This window comes from Grampus griseus (genome assembly GCF_964374135.1).
Source record: "Grampus griseus genome assembly, chromosome: 20".
Lineage (NCBI taxonomy): Eukaryota > Metazoa > Chordata > Mammalia > Artiodactyla > Delphinidae > Grampus > Grampus griseus.
In genome coordinates this window covers 6,475,293-6,493,912 of record NC_139014.1, presented here as the reverse complement: position 1 = coordinate 6,493,912, position 18,620 = coordinate 6,475,293, and the positions used below count along the sequence as shown (strand labels likewise).

Here is an 18,620-nt window from a genome sequence, read left to right as displayed (position 1 = left end):
GCCAAGAAGGAGCAAAGTTCTCCTTTTAGAGAACCCATCGTGGCTCCGGACAGGGAGGTACTTCTCAAAAGCTTATTTATGATCACTTCTTGAATTGCCAACTGCCTTTAAATTTCACCCATTCCACCTCCTTCCTCTTTGACTCTCATTCGTCAGTGGGAAGGGCCTGAAGGAGGAAGTACAAGAGAATAAGTGAACGCAGAAGGGCTGGAAGATGAAGCAGACTGCAGTTGGTTCTCGCTGACGCGCTCCACCAAGGAGGACCCGTGTGAGGAGAAAATGCACCTGCTGCTGCTGTTCTATCTCCTCCGCCGGCTCGCAGGTGAGCTGGGCCTGGGTCTGTTCTCTCGGGAAAAGCCTATGGGGCAGGAGGAAGTGGCTGGCAGAGGGAGGGGGGAGCCCAACAAGGTGTCCTGCTGAGAAACCAACCCCCTTTCTAAGTAGTTCCTCCCAGTCGTCAGCCTGTGTGTTTCATCCACTCAATCCCTCACCCTCGTGTTGCGGTGCCCACAACGGCCGATGCAGAAATATAGAGCATGGTCTTCGTGATGAACCTAGAACCAGGCATAACTCCTGACCACCCAGGGGCTGGTCATTCAAAATGGACAGACGGATGGCCCCCACTGGTCACAGAAAAGCAGAGGCACCCTAGCTGCTCAGGAGAACTGGTGAATATTCGATCCTGCACTGTCACCTTCCAGAAAGCTTTATGAGCAAGGGAGGGCTCTCGGGAAGGGGTGAGGGTGAAGGAAGCCTGGAAGGAAGGGAAGCGGGAGTTTGCCAGATGGAGAGGGAGAGGCAGTTCTAGGCTTTTGGGGAAGGAAATAGTAGAATGGAAAGGTCGAGAGGAGGTCAGCTTTGTAGAATGAAGAGGAAAAGGGGACAGGGACGTGAGCAGAGACACAAGGTTGAAGCCAACTTGAGGTTGATGGATACCATTTTTTTTTTGGCCACGCCGTGTGGCATGTGGGATCTTAGTTCCCCAACCAGGGATCGAACCCGCACCCCCTGCATTGGAAGCTTGGAGTCTTAACCACTGGACCGCCAGGGAAGTCCCATGGATACCATTTTGATTAAAAGTCAAGGTGGGGGGGCTTCCCTGGTGGCGCAGTGGTTGAGAGTCCGCCTGCCGATGCAGGGGACGCGGGTTCGTGCCCCGGTCCGGGAGGATCCCACATGCCGCACAGCGGCTGGGCCCGTGAGCCATGGCTGCTGAGTCTGCGCGTCCGGAGCCTGTGCTCCGCAACGGGAGAGGCCACGGCAGTGAGAGGCCCTCGTACCGCAAAAAAAAAAAAAAGAACACAAAAAACTGGTATGCAAATGTTCAGGGCAACATAGTCCATAATAGCTAAAAAGTGGAAACAATCTACATGCACATCAACTGATGGATGGATAAGTAAAACGTGGTATACTCACACCAGGATATACTACTCGTCATGAAAAGGAATGAGGTACTGACACCTGCTACAACCTGGATTAAGCTCAGTGAAAGAATCCAGACACAAAAGGCTGGACTTTGTATGAGTCCATTCATATGAAAAGTCTAGAATATGTAAATTCATAGAGACCGAAAGTAGATTAGTGGTTGCCAGGGACTGGGGGAGGGAGGAAGGGGAAGGGACGCCTCATGAGTACGGGGTTTCTCTTTTGAGATGATGACAGCGTTCTGGAATTAGTGATGATGTTTGCACAGCTTTGTGAGTATCTTACAAAAGCACTGAGCTGTCCACTTTAAAAGGGTGAATTACATGGTATGCGAATTATATCTCCATAAGAAAAGAATTACGGAGCAGAGAGAAGAGTTAGGAGCCGTCGTGTTCTCCTGAGAAAAGTTTCTGTGGTTGCGTTTGGATCTGAGTCTCCAGGGGGCGTGACAACCGGACATCCCTTTGTGACCCATGACTCTTTTACGTGGTCTGATTGGATCGTTCATTCCATCAGGCATAGAAATGAAAATGATGCTTCCAAGCAGTGACACGTGCTGTGAACAGAGCTGAGCTAGATGCCCTGACTCAGGGGGTGGTGGCTGTGCTTTCGATAGGGTGGGCTTAGAAGGAGCCCTCTGAGGAGGCGCTTTCTGAGCTGAGACCTGGGAGACGAGAAGGAACGGGCACTTCAGATCAGGGACGCCTTTTCAGGCACCGGGCACAGCAAGGCTCTGATGTGGAAATGAGCTTGGCCGTGGTACGTTTGAGGAACAGAAAGGCCTTGTGGTTTCCTTACACACTTCACAACAGCCTGCTGGGGCCGATTGGGAGGATACTATTATCTCTTTGGGGAAAAGGTCTCTGGGGAGGAGAGAGATGTGTGGCTCTCCTCCTGCCGGTGGCTGCGGGTGGCTTGTGGGTGCTCCGCCTTGAGTTTCGGTGTAGAAACAGAGAAGATAGATTTGGGGTGAGAAGTCAGGGGACAAATTGACAAGCAAAGCAGGGAATGCACGTAAAGGATTGCTTTTCTTCCCTGACGTCTGGGAACAGGGGAACTTGACGGTGAGCAGATGTGAGAGTAGTGTGTGTGTGTGTGTGTGTGTGTGTGTGTGTGTGCGCGTGCGCACGCGTGTGTATATGGTTTAGGAGTGATTGAGGCAGAGCGGGAATATCTGTCTGAAGTGGGACAGGCTCAGCTGTGCACTAACAGGAAGCCAGTCTCAAGTGGGAACCTCTGTACCACCTGTCACCAGCCTTTCCCATAGAACTTCCGATTACAAGTAACACATTTAACCAGCACTACTTCCCTCTTTGCAAGGGTTCACTGTTTTACAAGTACACGAGAAGATACCCCAGAAAGTTCCCACCGGGCTTTATAGCATTCATTTTCTATGAGACAAGAGTCTTAATGATGCTATTTTTTTCAGAGAAAAATGAGCTGTCTTGTCCAACTTAAGCCTCACCGTAAGTGGTGGCAGAGGTGGACAAGACCCCAGACGTGCTGACCCAGAGTGGAAATTAGCTGATGTCCCCTGCTGAGCCGGAGATGGGGTCCAGTCCCAACTGTCACTCACTGACCGTGAGCCGCTCACCTCCCCCTGGGGCTTAGCTTCCACCTGATCTAGGATTATTCCTGATCATCTAGGCTGCGAGTAACCATGCCCAGGGAGGATGCTGCTTCTTGGAGCTCCAGGCTGCCTCTGTGCCAGGAGGGTTCCCACAGCACAGGTTGCTGGGGAGTGGGGACCTGGAAGAGGGGTCCGAGAAGTGAGTGGAGCAGATGGTCCAAGGGTCAGAGCTGATACTAAATGCTCAGTCGAGTTCAAGGGTCAGATCCGCTACTAAATGACAACTAAAGATGGAATGGCCATCCGCGTTAGAATCCTAGCGTTGCTGGGACAAATGACCACAATCTTAGTGGCTTAGAACAGCACAAATTTATAATGTTACAGTCTAGAGATAAGAAGTCTAAAATGAGTCAACAGGGCAGCGCTCCTTCTGGTGGCTCTAGGAGGAAAATTTGATTCCTCGACTTCCAGAGGCTTTCCAGAGGCTGCCTGCCACACCCTGTGGCGCGCGGAACTTCCCCGACCACCAGGGGTCAAACCTGCGGCCCCTGAAGTGGAAGTGCGGAGTCTTAACCACTGGACCACCAGGGAAGTCCAGAGGCTGCCTGCTTTCCTTGGCGTGTGGTCCCACATCACTTCAGCCCCCGCTCCATTGTCATCACTCCTTCCCTGACTCAGACCCTCCCGCCTCCCTCGGTTAAGGACCTTTCTGATTATATTGGGCCACCGGGATAATCCAGGATAATCTGTCCATCTCAACATCCCTAATTTAATGACATCTGCAAAGTCCCTTTTTGCCATGTAAGGGTGAACATATTCACAGATTCTGGGGGTTAGGACACAGACATCCTTGGGGGCCATTGCTCTGCCTACCACACTATTAAACAGCCCTGTCCAGGCATTTGTTTTTCCTATGATTTTGAAAGTAGTAAATGCTCATTGTTGACACTTGGGAAAGTACAGGAAAAAAATGAAGAATTAGGAAAAATCAAAAAACCTTATGTCTGGGGCTTCCCTGGTGGCGCAGTGGTTGAGAATCTGCCTGCCAATGAAGGGGACACGGGTTCGAGCCCTGGTCTGGGAAGATCCCACATGCCATGGAGCAGCTAGGCCCGTGAGCCACAACTACTGAGCCTGCGCGTCTGGAGCCTGTGCTCCACAACAAGAGAGGCCGTGACAGTGAGAGGCCCGCGCACCGCGATGAAGAGTGGCCCCCACTCGCCGCAACTAGAGAAAGCCCTCGCACAGAAACGAAGACCCAACACAGCCAAAAATAAATAAATAAAAATCAAAACAAAAACAAAAACAAAAAAAACCCTTATGTCTGTCTTAATGCTCGAGGTGACCAGTTGTTAAGATTTTGGTTTACTTATGTTTAAGCTTTGTTTTCTATGCATATTTTAAAAGTTCATTGGTGTTATACTGCATACGATTTTTTAACACCCTTATTTTCACTTCATATGAGAATTTTCCACATAATTAAAAATATTTCTAAGCATAAGCAGCAGTGTTTGCATTATATTTCATTATATACTTATTTCCCTAATTGGTGGAAGTTAACTTTGTTTCCTTTATTTTTGCTAATTATGTGATGAATCATTGTGCATACCCTTTTTGTTAGCCTCTTTGATTATTTCCTGAGAACCAAATCCTAGAGGTAGCATTACTGGAGCAAAGGGCATGACTGTGTTTGTTACATATGACTGCCATATGGCTTTCTGTATGGCTGAACCAGCTACATTCCTTCCAGCATATTCTCACAGTGCCTGGACCACCTGGCCCCCGTCAGCAAAAAAGTGAGTCATCAAAACTTGATTGGTTTGTTATGTGAAAAAAGGTGTTGTCTTCCACATTTCTTATTTGCTAGATTATTTAAATGAAACATTTGAATTTTATTAGCTGCTGAATTTCCTCTTTGTGACTTGCCTCTTACCTCTCATCAGTTTTCCAAATGGGGTATTAATGTTTTTCTTCTATACACTCTTAATCGAGAGAAACTCTATTAATCCTTTTCTATGTTGTTTGTTCTAAATATTTCTCTCAGTCTGTTCTTTGCCTTTTCAGTCTTTTTTTATTGGTATGTCCAAGTGCTATATGTCCAAGTGCTATATTTGCATGCAGTCAAATTCACTACTAACTCTTTCTAGTTTCCTGTCGTCCATTGATTTCAAGTTTCGAAAGATCTCCCTGTCATCCAGGAATTTTATAGATTCACTTCTGTTTTCTTTCAGTTTAAAAAATGCTTTGCTATTTTATGCTGACCTCCTTAATCTCTCTATATTTACCTAAATGGAGCACACTGAGAGGTGACAGGATAGGGTTATGCCTTAACCCTTCCCTTCTCTATTTATCGTTTTAGTCTTCTATGGTATATGTGAAATTCTTAAATAGACTAGGTCTGTTTTTAGGCTATTGACTGTGTCCTATTGATATGTGTATACAGTCTTGTTATATTCACAAACTGGTTTCTTTATTATGGCTTGGTACTATTTTATTTTTTTAAATTTATTTTAAAAATATTTATTTATTTTTGGCTGCGTTGGGTCTTTGTTGCTGCACATGGGCTTTTCTCTAGTTGTGGAGAGCAGGGGCTACTCTTCGCTGTGGCGTGCAGGCTTCTTATTGTGGTGGCTTCTCTTGCTGTGGAGCACGGGCTCTAGGCTCGAGAGCTTCAGTAGTTGTGGCACGCGGGCTCAGTAGTTGTGGGTTGTGGGCTCTAGAGCACAGGCTCTGTAGTTGTGGCACATGGGCTTAGCTGCTCCACGGCATGTGGGATCTTCCTGGACCAGGGATCGAACACTTGTCCCCTGCATTGACAGGCGGATTCTTAACCACTGCACCACCAAAGAAGCTCCTGGCCTGGTACTATTTTGATACCTGGCAGGCAAGTCCCTCCTTACTGCTCATCTTTAATATGTTAAAAATTCTTGTCTCTTCATTTATTCAAATAATCTCTAGCACATATTAAATATAATATTTATTACATAGCCATACATATTCATATATATACACACATGTGTATAGATGGAGATTATCTGAAAAAAATGTACATGCTCTAAAAATGTTCTGGGGGTTTTGAGTTAAATCTATAAATGTATTTGGGAAGGAGGAAAATCTTTACAGTATACAGCATTTTCATTCAGGATCATAACAGAGCTCTTCTCTTATATTTAAACCTTATGTCTGTCAAGAAAACTTCATTGTGTTTGTGTATGGTTTTTTTTCTATAAGTCCTGATTGTTTCTGTTAAAGTTATTTCTTGGTATTTAATACACCTTTATTACTACTGTAAATGAGCACTTTTCTATTTTATTTTCCAACTACTAGTTGCTGGTTTATAGGAAAGCCATTGATTTTAATATATTTATTGTGGCTTTAGCCACTCTATTGAATTCCATTATAAATGAAAATCCTTTTAAACTTAAGATTTAAAACTTTTCTATAACTGTTATTATTTCCCCCCAATAATTATATATTTTATATTTTTCCATGTCTTACTACGTTGGTCAGAATTTCAGAAAACAGCACATGTACAGAAAAGTGGGTTCAGAATCAATGTCCAGGTTAACACATTATTATAAAGTAGATGCCAATGTCTCACATTAATTGCGGTATTTGCTGAGGCTTTTTTTTTTTTTCCTTTTTTTTTGCGGTACGCGGGCCTCTCACTATTGTGGCCTCTCCCATTGCGGAGCACAGGCTCCGGACGCGCAGGCTCAGTGGCCATGGCTCACGGGCCCAGCCGCTCCGCGGCATGTGGGATCCTCCCGGACCGGGGCACGAAACCGTGTCCCCTGCATCGGCAGGTGGACTCTCAACCACTGTGCCACCAGGGAAGCCCTGAGGCTTTTAATAGATGGTCTTTGTCAGATAAAGCATGTTCTACGCTTCATTTGCTGAGAATGTTTAGAAAATCATGAATGGGTGTTGACCTCGCGGCATGTGGGATCTTAGTGTAAAGTGGGAAAAACAAATATTGTGAACTGATGAATGGATATACAAAATGTGGCAGATCCATGGAATAGTGATCAGCCATAAAAAGGAATGAAATACTGACACACGTTATAACATATGCACGAATCTTAAAAAGATGCCCTGGATTCAGCTTGCTGAGTTTTCATATCAGACCTTTGCACTTATATTCATGAGTGATATTTGCTTATAATATTTCTTTCTTGCACTGCCCTTGTCAGTGTTTGGCATCAAGATTATGCCAGTCTCATTAAATGGATTTGGGATTGCATCCTCCTTTCCTTTGTTTCAGAATTCTTTTGTGTAAGGTAGACATGACTTCTTCCTTCAATGTTTAGTAAATAGATATCTCCATTGAAGCTATAGACGTCTCGAGTTTTCTTTTGGAGAGGTTTTTAATAATGGATTTAATTTATTTAAATAGTTGTAAGATTATTCAGATTTCTATTTCTTTTTGTGTTGTTTTAGCACATTGTATTATTTTTGCTAGGCATCTGTTTATTCCAAAAAATTTCAAATTTATTGCCATAATCTTATCTAGATATCCTTTTATTATCCTATCCTATTATTGCCTTATCCTCTTGTTAGCTTTTTTGTTTTTTGGCTGCATTGGGTCTTCGTTGCTGCGCGCGGGTTTTCTCTCGTTGTGGCGAGTGGGGGCTACTCTTCGTTGCGGTGCACGGGCTTCTCATTGCGGTGGCTTCTCTTGTTGCAGAGCACAGGCTCGAGGTGCACGGGCTCAGTAGTTGTGGCGCACGCTCCACGGCACGTGGGATCTTCCCGGACCAGGGATCGATACCGTGTCCCCTGCATTGGCAGGCGGATTCTTAACCACTGTGCCACCAGGGAAGTCCTTATAATCCTTTTAATGTGTGCAGGATATGTACTGATGTCCCCATTTTCATTCCTGATATTCATTATTTAGACCTCCCTCTTTCTGTAATGAATATCTAATTAGGGTTATTTATTTATTTATTTTTAACCAACTCTGGCTTTTTTGATTTCCTTATTATATGATTTTTTCCACTTCATTAATTTTTATTAACTTCATTATTTCCTTTCTTCTACTTTCTTCTTTCCTCCTACTCCTCCTTCTGTTTTTCCTTTAACTTCTGAAATATATGTTTATTAAATTTAAGTCCTTTTTACTTTTCTAATAGATGCATTTAACGTTATAAAATGTCCTTAAGCATAACTCCAGATGCATCCCATAAGAGTCTTTTAAATTAAGGTATAATTTACATATAGTGAAATGTATAGATCTTAAGTGTATAATTCTGAGTTTTGACAAATTCATGTAACTTGTATCACCTATCAAGATATAGAACATTTCCATCACCTGGAGTTCTCTAGTGTCCCTCCCAATCTTTCCCCCACCCATGAATCACTGTTGTAATTTCTATCACCGAAGGTTATTTTGCCTAATGTAGAACTTTGCATAAACGGGATCATGAAGTTTATTCTCTTTTGATCTTTCACACAGTGTGTTTTTGAGATTCATCCATGTTGTTTTTTGTATCACTAATTCACTCCTTCTTGTTATTCTGTACTATGCTGTTACTACGAATATGCTACTAATTGTTTACCTGTTGCCCTGTTGGTGAACATTTGAGTTTCTTTCTCTTTCTTTCTTTCTTTCTTTCTCTCTCTCTCTCTCTCTTCCTTCCTTCCTTCTTTCTTTCTTTCTTTCTTCCTTCCTTCCTTCCTTCCTTCTTCCTTTCTTCCTTTCTTTCTTTCTTTCTTTCTTTCTTTCTTTCTTTCTTTCTTTCTTTCTTTCTTTCTTTCTTTCTCTCTTTCTTTCTTTCTTTCTTTCTTTCTCTCTTTCAAGTATAGTTGATTTACAGTGTTGTGTTAATTACTGCTATACAGCAAAGTGGCTCAGTTATACATATATATACGTTCCTTTAAAATATATTCTTTTCCATTAGGGTTTATCACGGGGTATTGACTATAGTTCCCTGTGCTGCACAGTAGGACCATGCTATCTCTCCATCCTCTATATAAAAGCTCACATCTGCTCACCCCAACCTCCCACTCCATTGAGTTACTTCTAATATGTTGGTATTATAAATAAATCTGTGATAAAAATTCTTTTTTGTGGACATTTGTTTTTAACTTCTCTTAAATAAATATCTAGAAGTGAAATTGCTAGGTCAGAGGATAGATTCACGCTTTGTTTTATAAGAAAAGCACTTTTCCAGTGTTCCAAAATTATGTATAAAGTGGAAACAACCCAAATGTCATGAAGTGATGAATGGATATACAAAATGCGGCAGATCCACACCATGGAATAATATTCAGCCAGAAAAAGGAATGAAATATTGATACATGTTATGACATGAATGAATCTTAAAAACATTATGCTAAGTAAAAGAAGTCAGACAAAAAAGATCATATATTGTATGCTTCCATTTATATGAAATGTCCAGAAAGGCAAGTCCATAGAGACAGAAAGATTCGTGGTCTCTAGAGGCTTCAGGGAAGGGGTAGGTGAGGAGTCACTGCTAATGGGTACAGGGCTTCTTTCTGGGGTGATGAAAACATTCTGGAATTGGATAGAGTTCATGGTTGTACAACTTTGTGAATATCCTAAAACCCACGGAAGTATACATTTTCAAAGTGTAAAATTTATGATATGCGAATTATATCTTAACTTTAAAAGTGGACAGAAGTAAATTCTTAGTTTTCAACATGCTTTATTTAACTTTAGAAAGGAAGAAAATTATCCCAGCTTTAAACTGAGCAAATTAGAAAAAGATACGTGGTAATCTCAAGGAAATAAAATTATATCTATGAGAAATTAATAACTTAAAACTAAAAACAGTAACATTTACCAACTAAATCTCAAAATGGTTTAGCACAGGAAAAAAGAAAGAGGAAGAGGGGGAGGAAAAACATGAAGGAGGAAATCTTGTGACACATGTAATCAATAAAATAAAACAGCACATGTCATCAAAATGTGTCATTATAATAGGTATGAAAATTTAATTATTAAAGGATACTTTATATTTGCAAAACTTTATGCTAATACACTGTAAAATAGACATCTTTTGGGGAAAAACAAAACAAAAGAACAGAATTTATTAAAGAACAATAAAAAACCTTAAATAGGTCAATATTCATGGAGAAAAAAATTTAAGTAATCAAAGAATTTGTCCCAATGAAGAATTTGCCAGATCGTTTTCTAGCCAATTTTTTAAGATCCGAAAGAAACCAAAATTCCTTTGCTCTATTTATGTTCTGATCTCAGAGCGCAAAATAATGGAAATCTGCCAGATCAATTGTGTGAAAGTAGCATATCTCTGCTACCAACGCTGACAAAGACACACAAGGAAAATGACAGAAGGAACCTCCCTCACGCGTGTGGATCTGAGTTGAGCCCGGACAGCAGGCTCTGCCGGCAGACGGGTTTGGGCGGCCCGGGCTGGATGGCTGTTGTTTCTAAGTAAGCCAGGGTTTTAAAATTGAGAGGTTCCACCCCAAACCCAGAATTTGGACTCCTCCAGAAAAATGAGAAGATCTTAAATTACACTGCTTGCTTCTTGCAAGAGGACAGTGGGCTGAGCGGGAGGGGCCTCGCCTCTGCGGGGGGCGTTTGCTCTCCAGATTGCCCTGGTCCTCGCTACCTCCCAGGGTCTGACACTGATGCCATTCTTCATCATGCTTGAAGTGTTGTTTTTCTTATAATAAAGATACATTTCTCTGTATCTTGAATCTTTCAAAGGCGAGAAAGTGAAAGAAAGAACATATATATCGGGAAATGCTGCTTTACTCTATGATATCTGCCTTACTGCAAAGCTATAGTATTCAAGACAGTGTGGATTGGCAAAAGGACAGACAAATGGATCAACGGAACAGAATGGAAAATCCATAAAGAACTCACATATTTGCTTCTTTTTTTTTTGCGGTACACAGGCCTCTCACTGTTGTGGCCTCTCCTGTTGCGGAGCACAGGCTCTGGACACACAGGCTCAGCGGCCATGGCTCACGGGCCCAGCCACTCCGCGGCATGTGGGATCTTCCCGGACTGTGGGCGCAAACCCTTGTCCCCTGCATCGGCAGGCGGACTCTCAACCACTGCGCCACCAGGGAAGCCCACAGATTTGCTTTTTGACAAAGGAACCAAAGCAATTCAATGCGGAGAAATGGGATCTGGGTGTTACAGATTCCACAGCATGGGGAGACTGATTTGCATACTGTTTTGGTCGATTTCAAAGGCGTTCCTTCCAGGGTGGTTTACAGTAGAACCGCTCGAAACAATTAGAACCGTTAGGAAGTTTCTCCAGGGCTAGGTGATGGGGGTGTTTCAGCTGAACCTCCTGAGGTCCTCAGTACAAAGTCATCTTCTGTGGAGATGGGTCCTCTGGTCGTTCTTCCCCATCAGACCAGCATAACACAGAGATGGTTGCAAAAGGACATTGCTGGAAATAGAAAAACTTACTGGCCACAGAGAAGGGGAGAGGGGGTGAACTACAGGAAGTTATTATTGCTCTGTGTCAACGTTTTTGTTTCTTTAAGGTCTGTAGTTGTGCTTTTATGGGATTTTCCTGGTGGCTTTGATCTGGTAGGATTTTGAAGAACAAAAGGTCTTTATGTGTAAGGTGTATTCCTTTCTTGACTGCTACTTAACTCATGAGGACCTTGGGTTTATTGGAACTATTCACAATGCAGGAGGCTGTGGCCCTGCCCTCAGGATGGGAGGTGACAGGTACATGGATTCGTGTTTTCCAGGCTCATCTGCCATCACTGGCCCAAAAGCAGTGAGCGGCCTAGAGGGAGACTCGTTGACTGTGAAGTGTCAATACAGCTCTGGGTGGGAGACGCATGAGAAGTGGTGGTGCCGAGGAGCTGCTTGGAGCAGCTGCAAGTTCGTCGTTAAAACCGCTGAACCAGAGAAGGAGGTGAAGAAGGGCCGCGTGTCCATCAGGGACGATAGGAAAAGCCGCACCATCACCGTGACCATGGAGAAGCTCAGGCTAAACGATGCAGACACTTACTGGTGTGGGATTGAGAGATTTGGAACTGACCTTGGGGTCCAAGTTAAAGTGACCATTAACCCAGGTAAGCGTATGTGTATGTGTAGATGTGTCTCTTCAGGGCCTGCTCTGTCCTGGTCCCTGGGGTCCCTCTTTAGTGACTTGTCACTCAGAGTGAACCGTCACAGGCGTGGGGGAGTCCTGAGGTCTCATGGAACCCACACTGACCACCTGGGATTGGGAGGGGCAAGGCTTCCCTTAGAGGCTCTCATGGCCCCCAGGGCCCCCTCCAGGATGGGACAAGCCTTTCTCGACACATTATTTTTCCCGGTGCCCAAGTCTATTGCCCATGGAGATCAAGGTGATGGGCTCACCCGGAGACCCTAATTTCTGCTAATGTTTTCCTGGGACTCCCGTTGCCCAGGTGTTCCTATTCTTTCTGGAATTTGGGGCTGGGTCTTCAGAGCTGCAGCTCCCACCCCCTGGTCCATATCCCATCTCAGGGGGAAAGACCCAGCACAGTTGGGCTGCTGCCATTAATTCCTGGGGTCTGGAAAGGCCTCCACAATCCAAGGACCGCATTCCCGGGTGCCTGAAATCCCATCATTTGCCATTTACACATTTGGGATGAAGGATGTTCTCTTCTTAAATCCTTTCAGAATGCAAACACGCTGAGCGTGTCGGCTCAGTGGTCTCAGTGCCTTGGTCTGATCGAGTTTATCTGTTGGGCTCTGCTTCTGCAGAGAGCTGGTGACACCAGCTCATTGGGCACCTGTGGCAACGGGGGTGGGCGCACAGTCAACGCAGCCTCCACCACACCAGGAACGTGTGAGGCCTCTTATACTTGCAGAGCACAGCCTCATTTCGTTCAGTCCTGACAGCGTTCCTGAGATGTGACCATCCCCACTGTGAAAGCTTTAGAACTTGCCCCAAGTAAAGGCTCTTCCTGAACCTCAGGGTTTTGCTCAGGGCTGGTCCTCATGTTCGAAGTCACAGATTTGGGGTATGTCAGCCACCTGAGAGCCCCCATTCTGTTCACGTCCTTGTGGATAAATAAGGTGAGAGGCACTGGCCTCTGGCCGAGGCCCTGTCATAAGCAGCCGGAGTGTTTGAATTCCAGCTGAACTCCAGCTGCCCTTGTCCTGAGGCAAGCCTGGCCCCCCCTAACCTTCCAAGTTCTGCTTGATGTCCTCCCCGGACCTGTGCCAGCTCCACCTGCCTCTGAGGTTCTGAGTCTCCTAGCGGCCAGGGCGATATGAGCGGTCCAGGCTATAGGCTCTCTCCCTTGGCCCTGCTCCAGACTCCTCAGGTAGCCCATGATCCCCACCCCCGGCTCAGAGCCATGTGTAAGGCTGCGGGTGGGTGAACAGGCAGAGCCATGTGTAACCTGGTCTGTACGCCAAGCACCCAGCGCAGTGCCGGCCACCACTCCTGCCACCTCTGCTATCAACGTGTTCACAGTGTCGGTCAACCTGGAAGAGACCAGTGACTCCCTGGCTGTAACCAGCCCCGACTCCAACAGCGGGTAAGCCAGCTCTGATGCTGCTGTTACATGTGGCCCACTTGGCCCAAACTCTTCCAAAGGGGAGACTTTTGTAGTCCCAGGTCCCAGCCAGAGCTTGTCTCCGGACCCTCAAGCTCAAGGATGCTGGGGCCTCCTCTCACTTACTCTCACAGCTCAGGAGGCCAGAAATGAAATCAAGGTGTCGGCAGGGTTGGCTCCTTCTTTGGGCTCAAAAGTAGACTCTGTCCCAGGCCTCTCTCCTAGCTTCTGGTGGTCGCCAGTGAGCCAAGCACTCCTTGGCTTATGGCAGCATCACTCCAATCTCAGCCTCTGTCATCACATGGCCTTTTCCCTCTGTGTCTGTGTGCCCCCATTTCCCTTTTATAAGGACACCAGTCATTGGATTCAGGCCCATCCTAATCCAGTATGACCTCATCTTAACTCGGCGACCTCTGCAAAGATCTTATTTCCCAAGGGGTCACCTTCTCCAGTTCCTAATGAACATGAATTCCTGGGTGAGGGACACTGTTCAGCCTGTACAGGGGGCAAGCTTAGAAGCAGGGAGGCCTTTTCAGAGCCTTTGCCATACAATTTCTGTTTGGCTTCTAGGCTCACTGAGACCCCTTGTGGAACCCCCCTCTCTCTTTTTTTAAAACACCATCTTTGAGGGCATCTGGGAGTAGGGGTTCCCCGACTGGAAACCTCAGGCCTGTAGGTTGAAAGGTTTCAAGGCCTGTGGCTGTCCCTGCTCCCAGGTGGGTGGGATAAGGCCAAAGACAGGAGGTGAGCCTGGGTGCCTGGGGCATCCTCTGTCGTTCCCAGCAGTGTGTTCCTGAAGGCCAACACCCTCCTTCCCTTCATCTTTGCTGTGCTGCTTCTTCTCTTGATGGTGACCTCACTTGTGGTTTGGAGAATGATGAAACAACAGAAGAAAGGTGAGGGGACCTGGCTGACACCGGGCTGGGGCTGGGCTGGGTGGAAGTGTGTGGGCCAGCATGGTCATCCGGGAACCATCAGCCCAAGGGAATACCTGCACAGTCTGGAAGGGGTGCCGTCCCAAAGGCCACGGCGACTGGCAGTTTGAGGGGCTGGAGCTTGGAGGTGAACCCAGGAGGTTTTAGACTCAATTCTACCTTGCTCATCCCTCTTTGCTCCTCTTGCCTCTCTGCTCTGCCTCCCTGTCTGTTTCTTGGTTTGGTTCCTGGTGGCAGAGATGGCAATGGCCTTAGGCAGGCAGCCTTCCTAGGGTCCCCAGACACTTTAGTAGAATTCCTGTGGTGGTCAAGGGGGTACTGAATAGACATGGGGGCATGGAGAAACACACACACACGCATGTATACACACATGCACGAGCACATGTTCACGCACGCACACACAACATAGCCCGCACACGCATGTGCACATGTGCGTGTGCACACGCATACACGGTTCTCTGTGTTTTCTCAGGAATGCTGGTGGCCACTCCTGTGTTTGCCCTTCCTCCCTTCAGCCCTTTCTCAGGCTACCCTACTTGTTCTGTGTATATTTGCCCTTTAGGGAAGGGCCTCTGCTCACGAGTCTGCACTTGTCTATCACGAGGTCTGGCCTCGGCCAAACACTTTTCCTGTCTGGCTCCACTTCCACGTTCTCACATTAACTGCACCTCCTCCCTTTCTCAGAACCTGCTGGGATCTGGGAGCTCACGGGACCCTCTTTAACACTGCTCTGTCCCCACAGCCTGGGGAATCTTGTAGTTTGGAGACACGGGAGCCTGATTCCTGTTCATCATACTTTCCCCCCAATGTATTGTCCGTGACCTAAGTTAAAAATACTTTCTGTCCCCCTCAGTATCTAAAAATCATAGGGAAAATCTTTCTTGTTTCTTTGTTGTCTCCAAAGCTGGGGACATGACGGTGGCAGGGGGAGGGCAGGGAGAGAAAGAAACAGGAACCAGAGGGCACCTGAGAGCTGGTCCGGACAGTGATGACCCAGCTCGGGTACGCCACTCAGAGGCAGCTTAGAGCCATCCCGTCGCGTGGACAGCTTGTACTGATGGAACCCCTCTTGTGCCTGGTACAGTCCGCACCCGGAAGGCATGGGAGGGACAATCTCGGCCATCCAGCAGCCCGCATCCCTCCTGAAGACCAACCAGAATTCAGTGGGACAAGGGTGATGAGACAGACATAAACCAAATGCCCTGGGAGCCAGGGAGGGAGGGATCCAACAGCCTGGATAGCTGGAGAAAGTAGGTGTGACTTTGAGTTGAGCCCTGCAGGTGGAGAAATGGTGGCGTCACATGCAGAATCCCAGCAGAAGTTTTAGGTTGAGCCTAATCCCGGGGGGGTTGATAACTGGCAGGGCCACCTGAGCAGCTGATTGCACAGTTCTGTGATGTGGGGAATGGATGGGCTGAGGTCTCCTTAGTTCTCCTCTGAGGGATCAGAATTATAAGCAGGTCTCTTCTCTCTGAGCTCGAAGCCTAATTCACCTCTTTTCTCTCCCAGACCTGAGGGGATGGGCTTTCTAACTCTGATTGTTTTTTGTCTTTTAGCTGCTGAGATATCCCCAGAGCAGGTAAGAGAGTCCCCGAGGTCAGAGCAGAGACACCAGACACGTTTCCCTCACTTCCTTATTTTCCATCTCCCAGGAGCACCAAGGTCCAAATGTATCAGACAAACTCTGTGCCCAAATGTCCATATACTCATGGCCCAGCTGCAAGGGCCGGGGAAGGGGCCCGGTCGTATGCTGGCATCAGCCAGAAGGGAGGAGGGCTTGGGAGGGGGAGGTGTGGGAGGCTAAGAGGAGATGGGGGTTGCAGAGGGAGCTGGGAGAGGGGGGTCACAGGGGAGCAGAGAGCCACGCGTCCTTCTGTGGAAGAGAAACCTGTGTTCCCTCTCCTAGGTGCTTCAGCCCAAGGAGGGCGACATCTGCTACGCAAACCTGAGCCTGCAGCAGACTGAAAACTCTGGGTCGTCCCAGAAGAAGGCTTCCACGAGGTTCTCTTCCCCCGCCCAGGCCAACGCGGAGGAAGTGGAGTATGTCACCATGGTATGCACTTGGTGGGGCTGCTACGGGGCTCAGACCGGACCCGCTGTTGCCCTTCCTTTGAGGACCGGCTTTCTCCCGCCCACGTGGGAGGGTGGGTGCTGGGACAAGATGCAGTCATTGAAAGCCTTGCTGGCAGAGCTCCTGCATGCTTTTGGCATTTGAAGTACCTCCACACCAGGTCTTAGCATTGGGAGACTCAGAGCCCGGTCAGACACGGTCCTCATGCTGGGCAGGGGAGACCCAGACAGGCTGAGGGACCTGGATTCCATGCCAAATGTGCTGCCCTGGCATGGAATTGAGGGAGAGCATCTTCTGCCGTGGCCGGAGCTAAAGGTGCCTGGCAGAGTGGAGGGGGGAGCAGCTGGGGGGCCTGGGAGAAGACTCCAGAAGCCCTGGAGGGTCTGTCTCCCCAGGCTCCTCCAAGGTCTCCTCCGTCCGTGGGCACAGCCTCCTGCCAGCTTCTCTAACCCCGAGGACGTCTTCATTGCAGACTCCCTTTCTCAGGGAGGACATTGCCCGTGCAGCTCTGTCTTTGGAAACCTCAGATCAAGAGCCAACCTATAGCAACATGGAGCACTTCATCACCCGCATTCCCAGCAGGAGCCATGAGGAACCCACGGAATACAGCGCCATCAGGAAGCCTTAGCCTGCGCTCCAGGGGCCCCTCTCAGACCCACTCGAGGCCTCTGAGTATGTTCCTGCTTCATCTGCTCTCTGCCTGCCCCCCAGTCCCCTCATGGGACCAGCCAGGTCCTGAGGCCTCTGTCTGATACAGTCAGCATCGTGGCCAGCTATGGTTTGCGCTCGGGGCCTACTCTCAGGGAGCTTCTGGGAGTTAGACAGGGGTCTTTCCACATCCCTTTCTCTCCCACACAGCTTGGGAGGGGGCTGGGGATACACTCCGGAGCTGCTGAGGGAGCAGTCACAATGGTAACGATAATAATAGTAATTCACTTTTATTTATTGCTTATCACGAGTGCTGGACTGAACAACGGTCCTAAGACTTATCGGCACCTGGACCCTCGGAACCTGTGAATGTTACCTTCTGTGGCATAAGGGACGGTGCAGGTGTAACAGAGTTGAGGATTGTGGATGGGGAGATGATTCTGGATTATCCAACTGGGCCCTGAATATAAGCTCAAGGTTTCTTATAGGAGGGAGGCAAGAAGGTCACAGAGGAGAAGACAGTGTGATGGTGGGAGCAAAGGTCAGAGTGATGCAGCCGGCACCCGCAGAACGCCGCAGCCTCCAGGAGCTGAAGAGGCAGGAATGGATCCTCCCCAGAGCCCCCGGAAGGAGCCAGCCCGGCTGACGTCTTGACTTTAGCCCAGTGAAACTGATTTCATACTTCTGGTCTCCAGAATTGTAAGAGAATAAATTTGTATTGTGTTAATGGAGCCATTACATCTGTGGTAATTTGTTACAGCAGAAATAGGAAAAAATATACGATGTAACAGGTACTCTTCCCTAAATGCTTTACCTTCAGTAACTAATTTAATCCTCACCACAACCCTAAGAGGATGCCTTTATTATCGTCCCCATTTTACAGAGGAGGAATCTGGGTACAGAGAGGTTCAGTGACTTACCAAATTTTACTGCTAGCAAGTGGATAAGTTAGAATTTGAACTTGGGCATCTTGGCTCCAGAATCTGGAGTCTGGGCCACCACCCTGGACTGTGTGTATAAGGAGGATAATGTGTGTTGTGTGTGTGTGTGTGTGTGTGTGTGTGAGCGTGTGTGTCTATACACAGCTACTCACACAGGGACAGTCACCGAGTATATACAGACGCTGGACTTGCTGTCTTTATTCTAGGGTCCTGGCAGCTCTCCCTCTGGAATCCTGAATCTCATCCCAGCTTGCCATCTCCATGGTTACCAAACTAGTCCAGTCTCCGGCCTGGAGTCCCTCTTGTTCTCTGCTCCTGAGTCCAGTCTCCTCCCAGCAGCCAGAGGGATCTTTTTAAAGCACAGACCTGATCACTCCCTGCTTGTAACCTTCCAGCGGCTTCTTCCACAGCCCAGGAGGCCCCCAGGGTCCATGGGTCCCTGCCTGCCCCTAAGACCCTCTCTCTGGCTACTCTGCCTCTCACTTGCCCTGCTCTGCCCACACTGGACTTTCTTCCATCCTTCTAACAAGATAATATGT

General features: G+C 47.3%; 1 protein-coding gene across 3 annotated transcripts; it reads left to right on the top strand.

Moving 5' to 3' along the window:
• Positions 1-213: 213 nt before the first annotated feature.
• Positions 214-17,871, top strand: CD300LF (CD300 molecule like family member f). 3 transcript variants are annotated; one of them, XM_082678269.1, is made up of 8 exons: positions 214-322; positions 11,699-12,028; positions 13,405-13,468; positions 14,270-14,382; positions 15,978-16,000; positions 16,328-16,474; positions 16,965-17,164; positions 17,629-17,871. In XM_082678269.1, exons 1-7 carry the CDS (start codon positions 280-282, stop codon positions 17,118-17,120), a joined length of 876 nt encoding a protein of 291 aa, XP_082534395.1. In that variant the 5' UTR covers positions 214-279; the 3' UTR covers positions 17,121-17,164; positions 17,629-17,871. The 3 variants fall into 3 exon arrangements, with proteins under 3 accessions (XP_082534395.1, XP_082534394.1, XP_082534393.1); XM_082678268.1 differs by having other exon boundaries at positions 13,348-13,468; positions 14,273-14,382; XM_082678267.1 differs by having other exon boundaries at positions 13,348-13,468.
• Positions 17,872-18,620: the final 749 nt, after the last annotated feature.